The sequence below is a fragment of the Castor canadensis genome, chromosome 7 (genome assembly GCF_047511655.1).
Source record: "Castor canadensis chromosome 7, mCasCan1.hap1v2, whole genome shotgun sequence".
NCBI classification, from domain to species: Eukaryota; Metazoa; Chordata; class Mammalia; order Rodentia; family Castoridae; genus Castor; species Castor canadensis.
In genome coordinates, this window is record NC_133392.1 from 90,641,131 (window position 1) to 90,664,505 (window position 23,375).

General features: G+C 39.6%; 1 protein-coding gene across 3 annotated transcripts in view; it reads left to right on the forward strand.

Moving 5' to 3' along the window:
- The window catches only part of Ddah1 (dimethylarginine dimethylaminohydrolase 1), a 128,744-nt gene extending 110,002 nt beyond the window's left edge, over positions 1-18,742 (forward strand). For all 3 annotated transcript variants that reach the window (XM_020177339.2, XM_074079553.1, XM_074079554.1), the window contains exons 5-6: positions 12,876-13,019; positions 15,676-18,742. In XM_020177339.2, coding sequence (XP_020032928.1) covers positions 12,876-13,019; positions 15,676-15,792 — 261 coding nt within the window. In that variant the 3' untranslated portion in view covers positions 15,793-18,742. The remainder of the gene's footprint in view (positions 1-12,875; positions 13,020-15,675) is intronic.
- Positions 18,743-23,375: the final 4,633 nt, after the last annotated feature.

Here is a 23,375-nt window from a genome sequence, read left to right on the forward strand (position 1 = left end):
AATTTACCAAAAATCAGTGTTACCATTTTTCTGAGAACAGGAAACTTATGTGTGACTAATGTTTCCATCCCCTTTTCCCCAACACACACAAACAGAAAAACCTAACAACAGAACCTGATCTTGATGTGGGAAGGTTTGTGCCAGAAAAAAAAAAAAAAGAAATCAAACCTTACACCATTCTGATAGTAGAAAAGAATTTACTTTAGAAAAAATATAAGCCTGTGGTGATTCTACTGAAGCAGCATAATTATCCACAGGGCTAAAGGGCTACATGGGCAAAGCAGAGAGCTTAGAATTCAAGTTCATGGATTGTCATTCTGGCTCTGCCTCCAGTTCTCCCTGTGTGACCCCATGTCCTGTACTCAGTCTATTCTTGAAAACAACAAAGTTGAATCAGCCTCACTAGGAAATGAGAGCATCATTCTTTCCCACTGGAAATTCCATAATAGCCAGTCAAAGTAAAGACCATGTCTTAAACATGGGAATGTACATTTACTGGGGGAAAAGTAGCATCCATGTATAATTATAAAACACTCATGATAGGAATTACTCCAAAGTGGGTTCATGGTAGACTCTTGACTACTGTGATGTCCTTTCAGTGGCTGTAAGTGATGAAACACTTGTGCTTGGCAATATCTTTAAGCCCATTTAAAGGTGGAAAACCATAGAAGAGTTGGACCTAATTCCAGTTACAGTTACATATATAACTACTAAGTTGGATATCCAGCAAACAAGATCTTTTTCTAATTCGTACAGGAAAAACTGAAGGGGGGACGGGAAACTAAGGTGTTCAAAAATCCCTTATTATGCCCTCTTCTGCAAAAACTCTATTTAAAGGGCAATTGAATAGAAATCATGGTAGAATGGAAGCTTGGGTTTTCTGATCACCATACAGCAAAATATTTACTGAGCAACACCTATAAGAAAGATATTATCCCCAAGTACAGGGGTACTGAGATGGTGAGGAAACATTTCTGCCCTCAAGGCTGTTCCATCTTAACTGAAGAAACAAGAGACAGCTTTAAAAGATAAATACTGTCTCACAAGGTGTAACAAAAGCTAAATGTGTAATGAATGGCTTGGGACCCTAGTAAAGGTGGTAGAACTTCTGAAGGAGTGACCACAACACACAAAGTCTGAGTGGACCTGAATGAACATAAGTCACAGGCTGGCCCAAAGGAGAAGTGGTCATTACAAACAATACAACCTGGGGACTATCTGCTTGTAATCAAGAAACTATGGCCATCATGGGCAATGTATGCAGAGAAAGAAAAATAAGGTCCAAGAGAGAAGTTGGGATCGGTCCAATGTATACCTTGACCAAAGGAATTTGGGTTTTCTTATTGCGGGCTGGAGAGCCCAAAAGTTTTTTAGCAGAAGACTAAAAGCTGTAGTTTTGTTTTGTTTTGTTTTGTTTTCAGAAAGGCACAGTTCTGTAATGATTTAACAGGAATAAAGATTGGGCGTAATAAAACTAATTAGATGCCATCGCTTAATCCAGGAACAAATGGGAGGAGGGTCTAGACTAAGAGAATAACCACAGAAATCGAAACAGCAGTGCAGAAAGTGAGACAAGCTAGAGAAGTAGCGTTGTGGCTTATGATCTTCGAAGGGAGAGAAGTGAACCAGCTCAACACTGACAGATAATTACAATGTACCCTATGACCTAGGGGACAATGGTGAACCCACAGAAACATCTACCAGAATGGGGTGCCTTTGGGGAGGTTTTGGGAAAAGAGTTCAAACATTCCCTGTCACCATGAATTTGGTTTTCTCCATACCCTACAAGGGAACAAACCATTAAAAATTGATGGGCAAAAGTATGTTGCTGAGTTTCACTGACCTAGATTTGTGTTTTGGGAACTGAGTGATACATAGACATGTCCAACTGACAGCTGCTCTGGTAGACATCCAGTGTCTAAGCTTGTAAGATACTAGCGGGGTTGGCTTCCACATCAGTTTCCATTGGCAGCAGTGGGACCAGTACTCATCCAAATTTGGAAGGTCTGGCCTTTACACTTTTCCACTTATTTTCTTTTAATCTTTACTCATAGTCAAAGTGCACCCCCCAAAAAAATCACTTTAACAACATTTGCATGTCTTCCATCTCTAGCAGCCTCAGACTTTTTTCTTGGGGGAATTGGCTTGGCAATACACTGGGAAAAAAAAAAAACCCAAACCAAAAACCTAGGATGAGTTGTGTCTCATGGACTGAACTATTACATCACAGCATGACCTCTGCGATCCTCTGTCCATGCCAACACTAGGACCTTTGGTGTTGATGGGATTAGGAAATGTGTCAGGAAGGAGGATGGGAGAGCTTGGGGTTACTGTTTCTCTGTGGAACTCACATGTATTAAATGCCTTAAGTGTTGATGGGTATCCTGTTGCTTGGCTGAAGTTAAAGAAGCATATGGTAAGACATGGACACTGAATTTGAAGTGACATTTTAACCCTGAATTCTTCTCCAGCCCCTGGGGAAAACATCTACACTACCTGACACAGTATTAGGATTTTGACATCCCTAGAAATAATGATATGCAAGAGAAACACACTAAAAGTAAATTTCCTACTATATTCCCGCAAAACTATCCCACTAGTATTATTACCCTGCTCTTAATAATCACCTGTTAGTTCTTAGTTTCATCTTTCATACTTGTCCTATTAGTCCAGTAATTTTTAAGAATATTTGTAAACCTCATTTCTCAATTAATAGCCCTTGGGGTTTTATTGCTACAGTTGCATCCCTGTATTACTTATGACACTGGCTATAGTTATAAAAGATAACTTTGGAGATAGGTTACAGCAGCCATTTTCTTTTATCTCCTTCTGAAGTTGGACCAAGTTTGAAAGCTATATCCATATACCCAGAGATGACTCACAGGTACAGAGATTTAAACAGGAGGAGGAAGAGGAGGGGAGGGCAGGAGAGAGGGGAAGGCTAAATAAAATTTATTACATTTTATATAAGTTTTCTAACCATTCGTTTCTTTTTTATCCTCACCCTGGTGGATAAGAATGCAATATAGGTCAGCTGTTAGTAGTTGTGCTATCAAGAGCAATGATAATACCTTCTAAGTGTGATTTGAATAGTCTGTTAGTGGTTCTCAAATTTGATGAGCCCAGGAATTGCAGAGTACACATTTAAAATGCACACCACATTGCTGGGGTTCACCGTGAAAAATTCTGGTTCAGGAAGACTGGAATAGAGCTCAGGGATCTCTGCATGATTCTGAGGCAGGTAATCCATAGACCACACTGTGAGAAACACTGGCTCTGCCTGCAGTTTACCAGACATCAGTTCTTACATTAGCATTTGAGAGCAGGGAAGAAGTGCATTCCTAAAGTAAATTGCTATGTCCTTGAACAGAAAATGCCAACTCACCTAAAACCATTCATGGTAATACTATATTGAGTAAAATAACTGGCACTTTAGAAAAATAGCTCTCCTGTAAAGGAAGACCAGGCATCATCACTCTTTTGGATTACTGACATGCAAATAGTTATGAAGTACTAACTTTCTCTAAAATGCTTTGTCTTTTTAAGGGGAAATTCTTCCAAAATAAAATGTATTTATCATGTTTTCCATGTAGTGCCTTTCTCTCTATTGGCAACTTTTGTACATTAAGTTAAATGTATCTGCTGTAAGTATGAAGAGCATCTACTAGTAAGTATGAAGCTCTGAGTTCTAGCCCAATACCACAGGAGGGAAGCCGGAGGAAGGAAGGAGAAAGGATTCTTGTTAGGTAGGTACTAAGTTCTACAAGGAGAAATAGTTGTAAGAGGAAGGAAACTCAGGTCCCTGTTTGGATAAGAAGTTTGGCCCTATCTCTGAAATTTGTTAGGGACAATTTGAGAAGGTTTTCTGGAGAGCAACCAAAGATGATTAAAGTGAAAGATTCAATAACCCGTACTGACCACTCAAAAGCATATGGCACAAGTGCCATCTGGCAGCTCTTCTGTACTCCTCACTGACGGTTCAGCCCCAAATGAGTGTGTCTTACAGGGGGTTTGCATCAGGAAGAGTTATTGAAATGCTGAAATGTACTGTTAAGGATCATTCACTCGTTTAGTATTCAACAAATAAGGATTGAGCCCCTGCCACACGCAAGCCTACAGAGCCAGTGACATGACTGTGCCTGCCTGGAACTTCTTCTAAGATGACTTGAATACCTTGGTTCAACTGAACTCAGTCTGCCTATCACCAAAATGGGCAGAGGTCAGAATGTGTGTAGTGGGAGAGTAAAGAGCATGCTCTTCATGTACAAGGCCTAGAGTTCAGTTGCCAGCACCAAAAAAAAAATGCATAGTGGGAGTAGAAAAAAATATCTTTCTGAATTGGTTGATGACAGTCAGCTAGTTGCCTTCTCCAGTTTCCAATTCCACCTTTCCTTCTTATTAATGAAATCTTCCATTTTAAATGAGCACATTATCACTTAGAATAAAATCCCTACTTCCTAGCAGTTGAGGAGCTTTTAAAAAGAAATATTGGTATTTATGCCCCACTCCAGACCAAGTAAGTAAATCTCTATGGTTGGGGCCCAGGGGTCTGTATTTTTTAAAATCTCTCCAAATGATTCTCTTGTATACTCAGAAGTCAGGGGTGGAAACCCCCAGCCTGGGGCATTCTGCAAATCATGGATTAGAGCAGTAGGGAAGGAAAGAGTGACAATGTGCCTCCCTGGCCACTTAAATTCTGTCCACAAAACCAACACAAATAGATAAAGACTGGACTGGACTGTGTCTTAACCTGGAATGATTTAGGGTAATCACTCAATTTCTGTATCACTCTGAGCCTCTGATGAAGGGAAATGGGCTTCATAATTTTTAAATTCCTACCCAGTTCTCAAAGGTATGACTCTTAGTTTTCTACACAAAGTACCTTGCCAGCATTCAGTTTGATACTAAGGAAGACCATATCCAGAAAGAAACTAAGACTTCTCCCATTTCAGAAATGTAAAATTGAAATGTAGAGAGCCCAGACAACTCCCCACACAGGAGGGAGGCACAGTGTGGAGGGGCCAGGCCCTGTGGCTGCTTTCCTCACCAGATGTGGTTTGGTTGTAGTAATCTGTTTGTAGTAGTTTAATTGTTTAATTTTGGTATGTTGTTTAAAAAAAAAACGTAGGGACAGCAGCTGTTACCTTAAATACCAGACTGTTTCCTGTCAACAGTCTCATTGATTCAAAGACTAGAAGAGTAAATGGTATCTTTGCCTCGAAGTTTGATTTCATTTTCTTGTTCTGGTTGTCTTTCCTCCTGTTTCCCATAGTAACAATTGTCATCTATAACATGAAGCAAATTTGATGGTTTTCTTCTTAAACAATGGTCCTCTACTAGAGGCAATTTTGTCTCCAGGGGGCCATTTGGCAATATCTGGAGACATTTTTAATTTTCATTTGTCAGAGGGTGGTGGAGGATGCTGTTGCATGCAATAAGCAGATGATAAGAAGATAAATATTCCATGATGGACAGGACAGCCCCACAACAAAGGATTGCCCAGCCCAAAATATCAGGAGTGCTGAGGTTGAGAAACCTCTTCTCAAATTATGAATGTGATTGCCAGCTTTGTTTCACAGAAGTATCAATTTCTGAGAAAATTATAGGTAAGTTGCTCATCCCAGATGTGATTAGGGGTATAGTGGCCCCTGAACATCAAGAAGCCTGTGCCAGCAAGACTATTTTTCAGTAGGGAATTAATTAATTATAAAAAATTTTAAAATTTATAAAATTATATAAAATTATAATTAATTTTATTTAAAATTATAAAAAATGAAATGAGCTGGTCAGTTTGAGGGCTTTGATGAATTCACGCTCCTATTTAGTAAACCCAGTTTGCCATCCTGCTTGGGTACGGTATAATGCATCAGTGTATTTCATAAGCTCCTTGAAGGTTAATACCCAAGTACTGTCTGCCTGTGAGAAAACAAAAGTCCTATAATCCAAAGTTCAAAGCTGTGTATGGCATTGATAAAGAGTGAAGGGCAACGTAGAGTAACTTTCTGTGTCAGGCTAATTTACACTAAAGTCTAGAAACCAAGTCTTGTAAAGCTACAAAGTCTCATGAGTAGCTGGTGCTAGCTTATTGTTAGATTTGGAAGAATTTTGAAAGCTTGTTTTTAAAAATAGCCATTATTTATAAGTTACATTTTGTACACTTAAATATATTTTTTAAAAAGTAGGGGGGATATAGGAGAATGATGGGGGGGTGAATTCAAGTGTGATGTATTGTAAGAACTTTGGTAAATGTCACAATGCACCCCTAGTACAACAATAATAAAAATAGATTTTTTAAAAAAGTAATAGATATTTAAAGCTCACAGCTTCCTAATTACATTACTGTATTTTACCATTAGTTGTCCTCTTGAGGTTATTTACATCTCTGGTATCAGCCTGGCACTAACATATAACCGTGTGCCTCTGTGCAACTCTTCCCAATGTCATGTTCAATTATGTCACAATGACAGTTCAAAACTGGCCACAGCAAGAGTGTTTATATCATAGGAATCAGCAATTGTTACAAATTGAGATTTGACTTACTTATTGTAAACTGAAAAATATGATAAGCCAGACATAGTGGTGCCCAACTGTATCCCATCTATTCAGGTAGAGTTTCAGGATCATTTGAGCCTAGGAATTGAAGGCCAGCCTAGACAGCATAGTGACACCCCATATTTAAAAAAAAAAAAAAACTAAAAATATGTTATGTGTTTAGCCATTACATTTGAGAGAGAAATGATGAAATACTCTCTTGGTTCAAAAATTATTGCACAATTCATCAAAGAAATCACTCCCATCATTGCCACACAAGTAAAGTTTCAATAAATGTCTTCATTGTTTCACTTGTCTTTCTCATTAGTGTAAACAGAAATATCAGCCAGCAGCCATGTTGGAACAATGCTGATTTGTCATTGCAGCTAGAGGTGAGCCTCAGATACACAAGCTCTATAAAAATCAATGAAAGCATTCTGTGGCAAAATCAATTGGCAAAATAAAGTTTTCAGTAAAGAACACTTAACATTATTACTGGCAAATTTTATGCTACTCATCTTTTAAATCAGTAAAATTTATATCAAGCTTTTATGAATATATTATTTTTGCATACATTTTCCCCTAATTTATCAGCACACACACTACTGCCTGGAGCTGAAGATTCCAGGGCATTGAACAAGTACTAAAAACCTTTTCATAGACACTGAGGCTAAGAAAGCAGAGTTACTGTTCCAGGAAAAAAAAAGAATACTCTTCTTGGGGTTGGTTACAAACTCTTCAGTAAACCCCAGGCAACCCTGCCACTTGCAAACAGCCTGGGCAAAAGACTTAGAATGACTTAAGAACAAAGTAATCATAATTATTGCAAAAGAAAAAAGTTATATGCCCTACTGATGAAATACCCAATGCATCATTTGCTCATATAGAGAATAACCATTAATCTGTCAGTAGTGGGGTCAGAACTGGTGTGGGCATCATTTCAAATTATGCATCTCTCACCTCAGAGCCTGTCCCTCTACTCTTCTAGAGGCCAGAAGAAGTCTTCACTCACTGTCTTTTTCTAGTCCAAAGACTTCACTCTTCTTTCATTCACTTAAAAAAAACTAGCTCTGAGCAAACTAAACTATCTAGTTCAACAGCAAACTTAGATGGTTTCAGGAGCCATATATTCTCTAAAATGCATGCAAGTGCAAACTTTGACAAAAAATATGCACGTCAAAACAAATTCTACCTATAGAAAAAATTAGCCCACAGGCTGCCAGTGAATGAGATCCTAGTCTTGTCTTTCAAGATGACAGAGTGGCAGTTTGGTGTGTCAGGATAAATGAAGGCATTTGAAGACAGACACACGTTGGCTTGAATCCTAGATTACCTTCTCAATGTGTGACCCTGGGGCAAATTACTGAATTTCCCTGGACATTAGTTTTCTCATCTGTAAAGATGGAGACTTTCCCACCCAATACACGGGACTGCTGTGAGAGAGAAATGAAGAAGAAATTAATTCATCAACGAATAGAAGATTAGTGTTTCTGTTGTTTCTTGCTGACGAATGGACCAAGAGAACCTTAAATATCAGTGCAGGTTCCAATACCAGCAGAGTTAATCTTTGATGGTGGTATTTAAGAGTGCCAAAGGGTATGGTGATGCCAGAATCTGAGGAAGCTCAGCCAGGGCACGACCTCAGTGGCCAAATGGGCAGCTTTTTATGTACTTACATATAAGACATGAGAAAAAGATCATGACAAAGTGACTTCTGCTGTAGAGCTGGTTTTAAAGCATGCATAGGCAGGGTAAGGAGAGAGCAGGAGCCTAGACTTTGTGCTTTGGAAGGGGTGCTCCGTCTCCCTTTCCCTCCTTTCCACCCCTGAAATAAAACCGTCAGGGCTGTCACTCACCCAGAACTATTTCCCCTTGTCCTCCTGTCCACGCTGTCCTTCCTAGATCTTCAGTAGAGCTCAGCGAGATCCCCTCAGAGTGTGGGAGGTTTTCCCAGCCTTCTACAGAGGCCATTGTTTTGGAGGGTCCATCTCAGAAACGGTTCTTGTGACTTGTGGTTATAGTTTGAACAACATGGGAAGGTATTCCTCCACATATTCATGAGGTCCAAAGGATCTGAGCAAAAGCAGCAGCACCAAATTTGAAAGAAAATTTGTAAAGAAAATGGCAGTTGACTTTGAAGGGAATATTTGTCATTGAAATTTTGCACAGACTTAACTAAAAAGAGCCATGTAACTTCTTTCTTGGGATCTGTACAACCCATCAATGCAGAGAGAATACTCAAAAGACATCTCTCAGGCAGTGTTCATTTTGAATCATGTGTGAGAAACTATAAAATATAAAAATATAATATCAATTCTGTTATGTTATCCACAGTTATATTGGCTCAACCTTAAAAGGATCACGAAGGTTTGATGCCTGCTATATTGTCAGACTCTCAGTAAAAACTCCTGATGGATGATAAATAAGTAAATGAATCATTTTAGATATCTAGGAGCAATGTAAAGTGTGCTTGTGCAAATATTATATATCTCAACAGACTATAATTAGTTCCTTTTAATATTGATTTAGTTTTGATACTTGCGATGGGTACATACATATATCATAAGCTCAATTATGAGTGATTCAGAAATGTGCTTAGAATATTTCCTCACTATCTGAAAATATCTTCTTATATTTTTGCTTCAGGATTTGACAAATTCAGTCCTAAATTGCTCTATCAAATAGTTCAGGATTTTTTTTTAAATACAGTTGCTGTAATATGAAGAAAGCATGAGTAAGAAGCAGGAGAATGGAGCTGCCTTCCAGTCCTTTGAATGAGAAAATTCCCAGAAATGTTGAGATCTGTCGGAAATGCCTGGTTAATGCTACTAACCATGCAGATTCTCTTGGGCTGAAAGCCAGAGAGTTCCCACTCTATTTTGTGACAGCTCCACTGTAGGGAGCAAGGCTAGTTCCTCCAAACCAGCATCTGTTGTAACAGACTAGGAGAACGATGATGTGGCCAAGATGGTGGTCAGAGCCATTTCCTCTGCACAGCTGCGTGCCTTCCTCATCCCTTCTTCAATGAGAAGGTACACATGATAAAAATTAGATTGACTTTCTTTTTTCTGCGACTATCCTTCACATGCCTGTAGGACGAGATTATCATCTCCTGAAGACAAGATTAAATTATTTTTGCTTCTTTTTCCGAACTCACACCACCATTAGTCCAAAGACAAGACTCCATAAAGGATGCCTTCTTCAACAGAACTGAACACCAATTGTATCAATCCCAATAATAATCACCCTAATTATGATACACAAAGTGGAATGACTTTCAGTTTGGAATAGCAACTTGACTTAAGTTTTCCCCCCAAATCCTATAAAACTTATGTGGATTTTTCACCCTTGAGTCTGAGGCCTCTCAGGATGTAGAGTAATCTGCTCTTAAGGAGAGGAAATTGTATGACGTGAAAAGGGTTTAGGTGTTTTCTGCTTTCCGTTCTGGCCTGGGGGCTCAGTGAAAAGCAGGAAGTACAGTCTGTGGTGTAAAAGGAGTACTTTACAAGAGCTCTAGAACAATACCACCTCCTCCAAACTTTTTAAGGAAAAAATGTTGGAGCCTAGAACCAAATAGCCCAACAGCTGCATTCTTGGGATATTTGAAATGATGCTCATCTTTTCACAAAGGCTCTGAACATCCACACAGGGAATAGAAAACCTATTCCTCCCTAGCCTTTCTCTGTGTATCCCCTGAACCATGAGCACCCTGCACTGTAAATATGCATGCATCTCCTGAACCCAGGTACAAATTAATGGCAAGCTGCTTTATTCAAACAGTAACATGTAAGAAAAGAAAATTATCACTGACAGGAAAAGAAAAGCTAAAAAGAAACTCTTTGTGTTTAGAATCCTTTAGCTTTGCCATGAAAAAATTATTTCTTACTTATTTTCTACAGTTAACATTTTCAGAATCCAGAAAGAATACACCTGACTTGGCTTTGTATATTTTTTCTTTCATTTAAGCAGAACTATTCACTGCTCCAAATGGGGCTTGTTCATTATTAAAAGTCATTTCTTCTGGCTTATTTTTAAATTTGTCTCAAGATGATAACCAAGGGGCTGGGATAAATTAATTGAAAAGCCTCTCCTAAGGTAACTTTGGTGGTTTTGTTAAGGCATTTATTTTAAGAGTAATTCTCAGCAGCAGAATTTATCAGTAAATTACTTTATATATTCTCAGCAATAAATTATTCCTCCACTAAGAATTCCTTTCCTCCCAGTAATGAAAAAATTAAACATCTTCAAACAATTCTAGGGTAGGTATTGGCCCCTTATATCAGTAATTTTAGGAATACCCCCCATCGAAAGCTATAAAATATAAGGCTCAGAAAAGGGAGACACAAAGAGTGAGGAAAGCCAGAGATTAGAATTTGAAATAAATGTCATCAACCAAAGAAGAACTCAAAGAGGAGCCAAGGGGAGAGAGGATTGTTCACTCAAGGAGGTGAGGGTAGGGGGTGGGGAGTGGGGACAGAGCCAAAGGAAAGCACGACAGGGAAATCTACAGTGTTGCTACTCCAGTGAAACATGGCACTTTTTGAAGTAGTCACAACCTTGGAGATTGTCATTTTCTCCTTCACTGGTAAACAAGAAGTCAGCCACTGATAACAGTCCTTGATAACACTTCCTTTAGAATGCACGACATTCCATGTTTCTGCTTCATGGTTAGCACCGGATGCGGGTGAGTCAAGACGGATCGGTGGGAGATTTGCCTACATTGCTTATGGAGCCGGGAAGGTACAGCAAGGCCTCAGAGGTGTGGTCTTTACCAGGCTTCTTTCTCTTTCAGTGAATCTTGTGATTTCCTTATCTATGGATAACAATGCAGTGAGTCATCTGTAGACCGTGAATTAAACTGGAAAACCACTGGCAATTATCTGGTGCTTGTGAACAGTGGAAGCACCTAGCCTGAATGTGTTGAGCCAAAATACTCTCCCCCGTTCTTCCAGGTGCTTAGAAAATTAAGTCAATGGAAATAATAGATTTTCAGATTTTGTCGTTTTTGTCTAAGTTTGACCTGATGATATAACCCAGAGTTCTAGGGCAGAGGCTTGCTTCAGGTGTTCTAACATGTCAGGTCTAGCCATTTGCCCCAGTATACCAAATAGAGAGACAAGTAGTGATGAAGGGCAGAGGAAAGGAGATTATTCGAAATGAGCAGCCATGGAAAAAGGCAAAGCGAGCCTCTTTGGGGTACAGAGTTTTAGGTTTAAATAAAGAAGAACTGGGGCAAAGAGCAAAAGGTGCCTATAATTATTAAACAATCCTGACCACAGGTATGGTCCGAGGATTAGAGCTGGTCAGAGATGTGGTCCAGTTGATCCTCCTCTCAGGATTGGCCTCACTGATTTTAACCAAGTTTCCTTTAAGTAATGAATTGCATTTGTATTTCTGGACATAGACCATACCCCATTTTTCTGAGGGAATGCAGTTGTTTACAAAAGTGATTGATGTGATTGACTGCATTGTTCACCAGAGTACTCCTGAAGTCCCCTATGTCCACTGAAAGAGCGAAACGGATAAAGAAATGAATCAATAACTACAAAGATATTTTGATCACCTGCCATATGCAAGTAACTTAAGCAGAGAGAAAGGCTGTCCCATTTATTTCATGTTCTATACGTGCTAGGAATTATGCTAAGCACTTTTCATACATTATGTTTTTAAATAATTTTCAGAGTTACTTTATGAAAAATAAGTATTCATTTTCTAAGTGTGGTCCAGGACACTCTGCCTCAGAATTATCTGGAGGGTTTTCAAAATGCAAATTCCTGTGTCTCACCCTACATTTGCCAAACCAGAATTTCCATAGTGATGCCTAGGAATATGAGTTTGTTGAGGTTTTATTCTTTTTCTCATTGTATTAAAGGGTACCACCTCCCAAGAGGTTGGTGAACTCAACTTAGATGCACATAAAAGAGCAAATTGCGTGTGTGTGTTTATGCTAAGTCTTATTATTGACTATTTTGAAGGTAGACTATATCCTATATGCCTATAGACTAGGGCATCCCGATTTACTCAACCAAGAATATCCTCAAAATTCCTGCTGGGCCTTTTGTATATGTGGCCATTTTGTGTCTTACTTATGAACAAAAACTAAAAATAGACAGTTTTAAAACCTTAAAAAAAAAAAAAAAAGCAGAGACAAGCACACACTTTAAAAGAACGAAGATGCTTCCAAAGGATCTCAGCTGAATTGGGTTTTCCTCTCCTGGTTGTAAGTGACTGGAGGTAATACGAACTTGCTCAACAGAACAACCTAAAGCATCAAATTGCAAGCCCCTGTCCTTCCTTTCATGTGAAAGTGTGGAAGACTCTACTCTCTTTGTTTCTCTTTCTAGATCATGCAGCAAATGAGTGACCACCGCTATGACAAGCTAACTGTGCCTGATGACATGGCTGCAAACTGCATATATCTAAACATCCCCAGCAAAGGGCATGTCTTGCTGTACCGAACCCCAGAAGAGTATCCAGAAAGTGCAAAGGTAAAAATACCATCCCTCCTGTGGTTGAGTAGGCCTCCCTAGGGATTCTTTCATGATGGAGTGAAAGATGGAGGCTTTCATTTCCTCTATACGTATCAAATTATTAAGAAAGCAGAAAGGATGATTTAAGGCAAGGGAAAGTTTATTAAACTTTTCTCAATCATGCATTGTTCACTAATGCATGCACAGTAATTGAGATGTCTACTATTCCAACTACCCAAGTCTATGCTTTCTGACTAAATGTACCTTCCTACATCAGATACTCCTTAGGCGTAAAAATTTACAGTCAGATGGTTAGCTGTATCATTGTTATCTGACAAATCTGAGCTGCCCCTTAGCAGAGAGGCATTTGTTTCTTAAGGCAGACGATTAAGAGTGAACCTGAGAAGTGGGCGCTCATTGTCAGAGCTGCAAAAAAAGAGAGGGCTGCACATCCTAGGCAATAAGAATACATACCAGGAAGAAATGGGGCCCAAGTGGAATCAGCCCGCTGGTCCCTCCAAGAGTCTCTGCATTTGTGTTCCAACAAGGGAGTTGTCCCTGGATCTGGAATTCCTTTTTGCTCTAAGAAAACCTCCCTTGTCTTTCAAGGTACCCTGCCAGTCTCATCTGTATCCTTAGTAATTTTAGTTGTATCCTACCAAGCATATGTATAAGTGCTCAACCATAGATTCTTCAGGTGTCTGTGTCATCTAGACACTCAGCATCTTCATCTCTATCCTGAGGAACATGGTAAGTACCCCAAGTATTATAGAAGAGCCGTTCGTAGCCATTTTCTAAATGTCTTGTGCTTTGAAAATACCAGAAATTATTTTCTGCCACTTTTGACAAAAAGAGGAGGGGGAAAATACACAGATAATTTCTCTATTTCCATGGCTGACTCTGTGAACCTGAGGGAAACATGGGACTTCTGATCTCAGACCTGTAGATGAACAGCGGATCTTGTCCTCTAATGAGCATGAGGGTTGTTAAAAATGCAGGTTTCTGGACTCCCATCCTAAAATCTACAATAGCAACAAGTCCCTGTTCACAGAACTAACTTTGAGAATACAGGTCTATATGCTCTGTGCCCCTTCAGCCTCATTGATCACCTGATCAGTGATAGCCAGTTGCTCATTAGCACGGCCAGCTCAGCCCTGTGTCTGTCATCAGCAAGAAGAAAGCCAGTAGCACCCTGTTTGCTGAGGGTTTCTCCCATGCCGGGCACTGTGTCAAGCATGCTATAAGCATTATCTTGTTTAGTTCTTATAATAGCCCTGGCAGGGCATTATTGTTATTACGGTTACTATTATTATTATTACAGCCTTATAGAGAAGTCAGTAAATAGGCTGAGGAGATGTCACATAACTGAACTCATGGTACTAAGCTGACACCTGAATTTGGAACCCAACTGACTCCTACACCTAATCACTGTACTGAATTTTTTATTATAAAAAGTTTTTATTAGAGATGTATTCATTATGCAGGGGGAAATTCATAATGACAATTACGATTAGGCTCATATTGTACATTGGTTAGCTTGTCCCCATCTTCTCTCCCCCTCAACCCCCTCCCCACTCCACTTAAAGCAATTACAAGAGATTTCTTTGTTCTGTTTCATCTAAGTAGATAAAGTCCATTAACCATACACCCTCACCTTAATCTCCTTCACTCTCCCTCCTCCCACCAGTCACTGTACTGAATTTTAAAGAACACACAGGTCTCCCTAAAGAAGGAGGTAAATGGGCCAGGCATGGTGGATCATGTCTGTAATCCCAACTACTCGGGAGTCAGTGATTGGAGGATCACAGTTCAAGGACAGCCTGGGCAAAAAAAAAAAAAAAGTTAGACCCATTCAAAGAACAAGCCAGGTATAGTGGGTCAAATCTTTAATCCCAACTGCACAGGAAGTATAGGCAGGAGAATCATAGTCCAAGGCCAGGCTTGGCAAGAAGCATGAGACTCTACCTGAAAAATAGCTAACACAAAAAGGGCATGGGGTGAGGCTCAAGTGGTAGAGTACTAGCAAGTACAAGGCCCTGAGTTCAATTCTCAGTACAGTTTAAAAAAAAAAAACTCGTGGTTGATTGTTTTTAGGCAGTATTTCCAAGTGATTTGTTTGATCAAAGAAAAAGAAACAAAACTATGAACTGTTAATTTGAAGTTTTGACACACACTTTACATTATGTTGAAAGATGCCATAAAATTCACACCTATAATTTAAAAGCAGCATGGCCTGAAATAATTCACTTACATTACATTCTGTCAAAGTTTTCCAGTGGTGTTGGAAAGAAAAGAAACATTAAAGTATAGTTGAGAGGGCTTTGCCTTGTGGAGACGGTATAATGTTCAGACAGAACACACCCAAGGCCTCGAACTTTCATTTATCACCTCACCTAGCAAGGACAATGGCAGGATAAAGGCCTTTCTAGCAACAGTTATATTTCTGACACATCAATGGCTTTGAGGTTACAGAATACAGCTGGTAGTTAACCAATTGCAACCAGCTCTGGGGAGGGCTGTGGGCCTGTGTGGGGCCTCAGTTGCATGTATGTCTTGGGGTTAAATGGGTGAAAAGGTTTGACACAGAAACTGAATTAATTCTCTGCACCTGGGGTCGGTAAAACAAGCTGCCATGTAATCCTTCTCTCTCTCTTCCCCTGAACTCCCACTGTAGGTGTATGAGAAACTGAAAGACCATCTGCTAATCCCTGTCAGCACTTCTGAACTGGAAAAGGTGGATGGGTTGCTCACCTGCTGCTCAGTTTTAATTAACAAGAAGGTGGACTCCTGAGCTACAGAGGCCCTCCCTGGTAGCCACCAACATGGCCCAGGCCAGGCCAATGGCTCTGTACCCACTCCTGTTGTTTTCCTTGACAATCTGCTGTGCTGCCGTGCTACTAACTCTTGTTTACAGAAATTTAATTCTAAGTTTAATTGCTTCATTTTCTGCACTCTCACCCTCTTTACCGTCACGGTGGTACCTAAACTGTGGATTTGCTAAATGAATTAAGCAACCTAGAAAACATAGAACTAATGAATCATTGAAATGTGATTGATTAATAATAGTATGGAAACACTCGTTTCAGTGTTTATATTATCAGTGTGAAAATTGTCTAGTTCCAATGTATTCTGAAGAATGTCTTCTTGATCAGTCAGATAAGCTAGGTTTGTTTTTTTTGTTTTGTTTTGTTTTGTTTTTCAGCATCATGAATCATGTTTGTTTCCTGTGAAATTCCCCGGCCCTTGGATTCTTCACATTTCCTTCTTCTTTTCTTCAAAACTCTGAAAGCCTTTTTCCCAGGTACTTTCTTTTGCCTTTTCTTCCCCAGCCACCTTGACCTTGGGTAAAATCCAAGTTCTTGCATTCTGTATTCCTTTCCACAAGTCACCCTGTCTGTCTGCCATCGGTCTCTTATGCCTCCCGGCCACATCTTTTACCACCACCAGTCCTCCCTCCCCTGGAGGGGCAAACAAGTTCCCCATCAGAACTGCAACCAAAATCAGAGTGGCTGTTTTAGGGGAGAATTAACTACACAGAGGCAGATCCTGATGGGGTTTGCCCCAGAGATCTAAATTCCAGAAGAAGTAGGGCACCACACCTAGGAAGATAAATTCAGCACCAGATGGTTGCTAAGGGAGTGTAAGATCAAGAAGCTTGGAAACACCCCATGGGTACAACATTTTAGAAAGTCTCTAAGTCATATGCCATGAATTTTTGCCTCATTACTACACATATGAGACCTTGGAAAAAGCCTTTTTTTTTTCCTTCCATTTATTTCTGTTTTCCCCTGTCCTGGCTCACCTTACTTCCATCCTTCTACCCTTGAAATCATCATGGTCTAGCAAAGTCATTTCTTTCAAGAGATACCAAGTCTAAAAGTGATTATGGGGGGTTAGTGCCAGCCAGAGGGAGCAGGCACCCATGGACCAAGGATCATGTTCAGTAAGTGACTGACTTGGTGCCTGAAACCAACCTCACACAATGGATGATTCTGCTTTCAAATATTGGTGAACATTTATTGTGGAATTCAACTAAAATTTCTTTCTCCTCTAGCCTTCAGATTACACAATTTTCAGCTGACACTTACAAAGAACAATGCCTCAGTGAAGGGAGAGATCAGGTTTCAGGCCAGGGAAATGATACTTTCAAAGGAATGGCTACTAATCCATGCATGTCACAAACTTCCTAGCCATTTTCACCTTTTCTGTGTTGCCTGTAACTTGGTTAAGATTTAAAATCAGGAAGACTAAAAAAAATCTTACTTCAGATCTAGCTCTGATATCTCTGTGTTTATGATTAAATATTCCTTATGTTGGTGATCAACAGAATTATCTTCACTCATTTCATCTTCCCCCTCAGCAGATGGAGGTGAGAGACCTCTGAGAAAATCAAGCTACCCTTCCTCATTGCCTGTCTTTTTTATGTATTTGATGACTTGATGCAAGAAATTCCTTCCTATTGTTTAACTTTCAAATTCATATCACAAGCAGACATCTAACTACGTGCATCCTGTACGAATGAACCGTATCTCTGTTACTGTCTTACTACGAAACTTCTCATCACTGGTGAATAATATATTTTTACCAGAGAGAATGAATGCTAGCAACATGGCCAAGTTAATAAAGAAAAATTGTTCTCAGCAATTATGGTTGCCCTTTTGGGTTAAATCTAACCCTACACTGGCAAAAAAGCTGAAGTTCTTCCTGTGAGAGCTCACCATCTCAAAAACAACCAAAGGAAAACAACCCAATCCGCCAGTTGGGGCTAACCGGCATATAATTTCCAATAGCATTCCTTCTATCATCCCAAATTAGAGGAGTGTTCTCTATTATGTCTAGTCAGTTACAAATGAATGCATTTTTTTTCTCTATAACAATTTGTTCTGCTGAAGGCCATTTTTTCCTTTCCTTTGCTTCTTTTCTGCCTTTCTTTCTTTGCCTTGAGAATCACTTAGAATTTCTGTGCCTCTTCTACATCTTACTCTGTGCTACTGTGTTACCTCCTGGGCTGGCTTCTTTGGACTCCCTGTGTGATCCAATGATGTGAAAATCTAATATACTTGCAACATAATAATATTATTTCTTTGATATTCTCATCAGCATAGTGTTATCTTTGAAAAGGAAAGGTACCCATTACATAGGTTCCCTTCTTGTCTGTGTGACTTACAAAGATGGAAAAACTAACAGAAACTGCTTTTGACATTATAAAGACATGAGGAATTATATTTAAGTAAGTAACAAGTGAGTCAGAATTACTTGGTCAGTATGACTCATACTAATAGAAGATGCTGTAGAGCAAATACATTATTTAACATTATTTCTTCAATTATGATGGATTACTGTGGAAATCAGTGGGTAGAGCTCTCCAATGTGTGTTGATTGGTCTTTTAAACTACTATGAACAAATCACTAAGGCCATCCCTTCATCTCTAAGGGAGGAAAATAGTCTGTAGATGAGTAATGTAACTTATGTAGAGTTGCATGTTAGTCTGTGATGATTTACTCTTCTAACATTCTACAGAACTCAAACATGATTTCAACATGGAGTTAGACTTGTGCATTTTATTTTCCTGCCCATCATGTTCCAGCCAGTGTATGATTATCCACTCTGTGTGCCAAAACCAGTAATGCCTTCCACGGCCTGTTAGTCCAGAGAAGTTCTGCACTGACTTTAGTCTCTTGCTGCCCAATCCTACATGTTATACCAATCACGATGGAATAAAGTGTGAGTTGTACTGTGATCACCAGTGTATGTCTCTTTTCAACACTAACTGTCATGGGGAATAAAGTCATCATTTCTAGGCTATTAGACATAGGATTTTTTTTTCTCTTGTCCTATAAGCTATAGAATTAAACATTCTGTGTCTGTAAACCAACTGCCATCAAAGCTGGGGTTAACAGGGTAAAGATCAGTTAGAGATGAATTAACATGGGTCATAACACGTGTACACGAAAGCAATGCTAGGAATATTTCTGGATAGCTATCCTCAACTCAACTAGCAAAAACACTTTGTCTTCCTTATTAGGCTTTTCTCTTTTCTTCAACAAAACTAGTGATAAGGGTAGAACAGGACCTGCCTGGAACTGAGAGGGGAAGGAGGGAGAGGGTGGGCGAGGGGGGACAGGGGGAGAAATGACCCAAACAATATATGCACATGTGAATAAAAGAATAATAAAATAAAATTTAAAAAAAAAAAAGCTTGGGTTAAAATGCTATTTGAAGTGATGCTTCATGCTTGAGGCACTGACAAGTGTGCATATCATCCACGCTAGGTAAGGAAAGCTTGATTTCACCTGAGCTTCTCCTTAAATGGTGTCTGTCTCTTCTTATGCTTACTTTGAAGGTGCTCTGCCACTTGAACCAAACTCCCATCCCCAGAAGAACTCTTTTTTTTCCCCTTATTTTATTTAAGATTCATTAATAATACAAGGGGGGTTTGTGTGAAAATTTCATATATGCATACAGTGTGTTCTGAGCAAGTTCACCCCCACTATTATATTCCCTTAACTCCCTTCCCTCGGCCCTCCCTTTTAAAAACAATATTTGGTGGGTTTCTTTATGCTCTCTTCATACATATACAGGTAACATGCTTTGATCCTCTTCATCCCCCCTCCCCAGTATTTTTTGTTTTGTAAGCTGGGAAGAGCTACATTTTTATTGTAAAAATAGTAGCTGCTCATTGTAAAAATAAAATCCAAACAATCTAAAACCTATAAAAATAAAAGTAAAGAAAAAATTTGCCCAAAATTTCCTCACCCAGAGATAACTACCATTAACATTTCAGAGAATATCCACACATCTATGAATAGATACAAATATAAATGTGGAGTCATTTTACATAATCCTGTTCTTCTAGAGTCTGCTTCCCTCACTTAGCAATATAGTGTGGGCATCTTTCTATCTCAGTAAATAACAGATGCACAACATCAATTTTAACCATGGCTATTTCACAGTACAGTTGTTGAAGCAGCTCTTTCTAACTTACACCGAGTGTTGTATTACAGATGGTCAGTGTAAGGGGCTGGGGTGTGGCTCAAGTGGTAGGGTGCCTGCCTAGCAAGCACAAGGCCCTGAGTTCAAATCTCAGTACTACCAAAAAAAAACCACAGATGGTCAGTGTCCCACATTGCTCTTACCTCAGTGTCTTTAGACTATCAAAAATGTGCTGCTAAAACCCCTGCTCCTCCTTATTGATGTTTATACTCTCTCTTCAACAAAATTGAGATAAGGGCAAAACAGTTTCTGCCTGGAAGCCAGGGGATGGCGGGGGAAAGGGACAGGGTGGAGGGAAAGGGAGGGGGAAGGGGGGAGTAATGACCCAATCATTGTATGCACATATGAATAAAGGAAATAAAAATAAATAAAATGTGCTGCTTATAAACTTTCACACGGCCCCATAGTTAGTTCAGTCTGGTGTACGCTTATAACTGAATGCTCACCAGATGCACAGAGCACTACATAATTCCTTGGGAGGTTATTGCTTTAATCACATCTTTTTAGTTGATGCTCTTGTATTGATTAGTTATCCGTTATTTAGGTTGGCATTGCCATTGGCAATGAAACTTAAAAAAAGCACTAGCCCTACAAACCTGCTCAACCCCAGTGGGAAATGGAACCCTCTACCTGTGTGCTGGAGTACAGTGCTCCCCACCCAGGGGAAAGAGAGGTCCTCTTTAAGGAGAAGGGGCTCCCCAACTGATCTTCCTCCCAGTCTTTCAAAAGAATGAGGGAAGAATGAGAAAAATACCCTTTCATGACAAGCTGCATATTCTGGAAATGGGAATTTTGTTAATGAAGAATATGGGTCAACAAACATCTTAGACAAGTAAGCATATATTTAACAAGTGTCTGACCCTGCCAGGCCTTGGTGTGTAGTTCATGCCTTTTGAGAGCTGTCTGAGAGAGGCAGGGGAGGGTGACTGCACAAGTGCACAAATGATTTGACACAACTGCAGGTAAGGTAAGAAAGATCAAAGAGCAATGCCATGGTACTTTCCGAGTCTGGAAGAGTAGACAGAAGAATCAGGGTTTGATTCTGGCTTGGAATGACAACTCTGACTTCACTAGAGCGAGGTAGGAGAGGAGGAGTCTAAGCTGAGGGTATAGCATGAGCAAAGAAAGGCATAGAGGCTTGTATAGCATGCAGTCCAGAAGCAAGGGTTTGTTGAGCACCTCCTATGTTGCTCTTCTCTGGATACAGAATGACAGTCCTTGCTTTCCTGGAGTTTACATGCCTGAAGACAGACCCTAAACAAGTCACAGCAAGTGTGGTTAAGCGTTGTGAAAGTAAAACAGAGTGCTCAAAACCGACACCAGGGGTAGCAAATGGATCTGCTTGACTAAAACCAACTAAACTTAAGAGCAGGGTGAAATGTCAAAGACCCTGCCTGCTGAGTTAGGGAATTGAACTGAATTTGGTAGTCTCTGTGGGTCATGGAATGATGTGATGTTGTTGAAGCTTGACCTGGCAGTGTTACGCAGGACGATTAGGAACTGAGAAAGACTTGTACTTCCCAAAGTTTAATTTCTCCAAGTTTAATTTATTTAAACATCTCTTCTTACCATCAAAATAGAGCCTCAAAGCCAGGCAATTAACTCTCCCTCTATTTGCTCTCCTGAAGAACAATTTAATAACACCTTCCCTTCCCAACTCCAGAGGGACGGACATTTTCAAGGCAAATGAGATAAAAGAACTGAAGGGTTCTTTGGAAGAAAGGTATAATGTAAATATCATTATCATCATCATTATCCTCATTAACTCCTATCACAGCATGTTTGGATCCCATCAAAATGTCAACTTTGATTTGAAATATCAATCATCCACTCCAGAAATAACTTAAGATTTTCATCATTGATGCCTCCGAACTGGCCTGGCAGCATCCAAAGTGAATTCACAAGCGTTCTTGGAGGCCGAGATGGCTGCTTCTTACACATACTTGTATTAGGAAACTGTTGGCAAATTGGAATGTTAGTTTTTTCCCTCCCCCTACAAGCACTCATCTCCAACTCAGTGAAAGCTGGGCCACTTACGGGACAAGATAACTGGGGTTATCAGGTGTTCAGAGAACATGTAAGTGCCAAATGTTACTGTCACTATAAATAAATAGTTCAGACAAGTATGCCAGACAACCACTTGGCAAAATATTGCCTGGACTTGCTTGTGACATGATGCCTGAAAGCAATGATGGGTCTCAAAGGTATTGGGGAGCCCCTTCCATTTATAAGTAGGAAACTTAGTCACTTAGCTAAGAATACAGAGAAAAAGCTTAGATGAATTAAGACAGACCTATTCTCCAACTTTTTTTTTTCCAGTTTGAGGTTTCATTAACAAATATAAATGATATATCTTTAAAGTATAAAACTTGATGTTAGGATGTACATAGACATTGTGAAATCACCACAGTCAAGCGAAAACACTCATCAACTCCCAGTTACCATTTTCTTCGTGAGTGTGTAATGTTCAAGCTCTTTCCTCTTTGCAGATTTCTAGTATAAAATACATCCCCAGAACTTATTCATCTTACCTAATTGAAATTTTGTACCCCTTGACCAATATCACCCCATTACACCCTTTAAAAGTAATTTTTAAGTCCCTGCTAATAGACAAGGAAGTTTATTGATTAGCTAGGATTTGCAGGCAAGCACTCAGGACAACTCTTCCAAATTAAATTAAGATACCGTGTGCTACGTGTTGAAATCCTCTCTATTCCATAAAGGTACAATAACTTGTTTGTTTCACACTGATGCCAGAAAAGTTCAGAAACCAAACAAATTCTGATTCCAGGCAACAGTCTAGCTTTATAGAAATGTTAGCTTTTCTGTTTCTGGAAGGAGCTTGTAGAATAAACACTGATTCATGCATTGAACAGAGGCTAAAAATTCCAGGGCAGGATGTGAACAAAGTCATCTATTTTGTTTACAGGGGACACTGATGAGTGTATGAGAACCTCAGACAGAAACATGAGGCCTTCTTTCTTTCTGTGCTTGATAATAATTGGAGAGACAGAATGAACAGTGTTACCAGGGCAAAATGGCAACAAGAAATCTGGTTGGAAATAGAATTCATTGGCACCTGGTTCAAATGAAAAAATTTTAATGAAGGTCTGTTTCAGAGGTATGAGTGTTAAGGGTAAAACCCAGAAACCAGCTGTCAGCCGTACTTCTAGGCCCAGAAGAAAAGGACAGGAAATCGTGCTACTGGATTTGGGACAAGAAGACAGGACTCCAACCCCTAACCAAAGACCAGGTTCCCAAGCAATGAAGAAGTACCTCACTAATCTACTGTTCTCTCCATTGGCTGAAAAGATCTGCAAGATAAAATTGAGGGGACCCAAGTGATGCCTCTAGCAAGGTCAGCCTCCCAGAGCACAGAG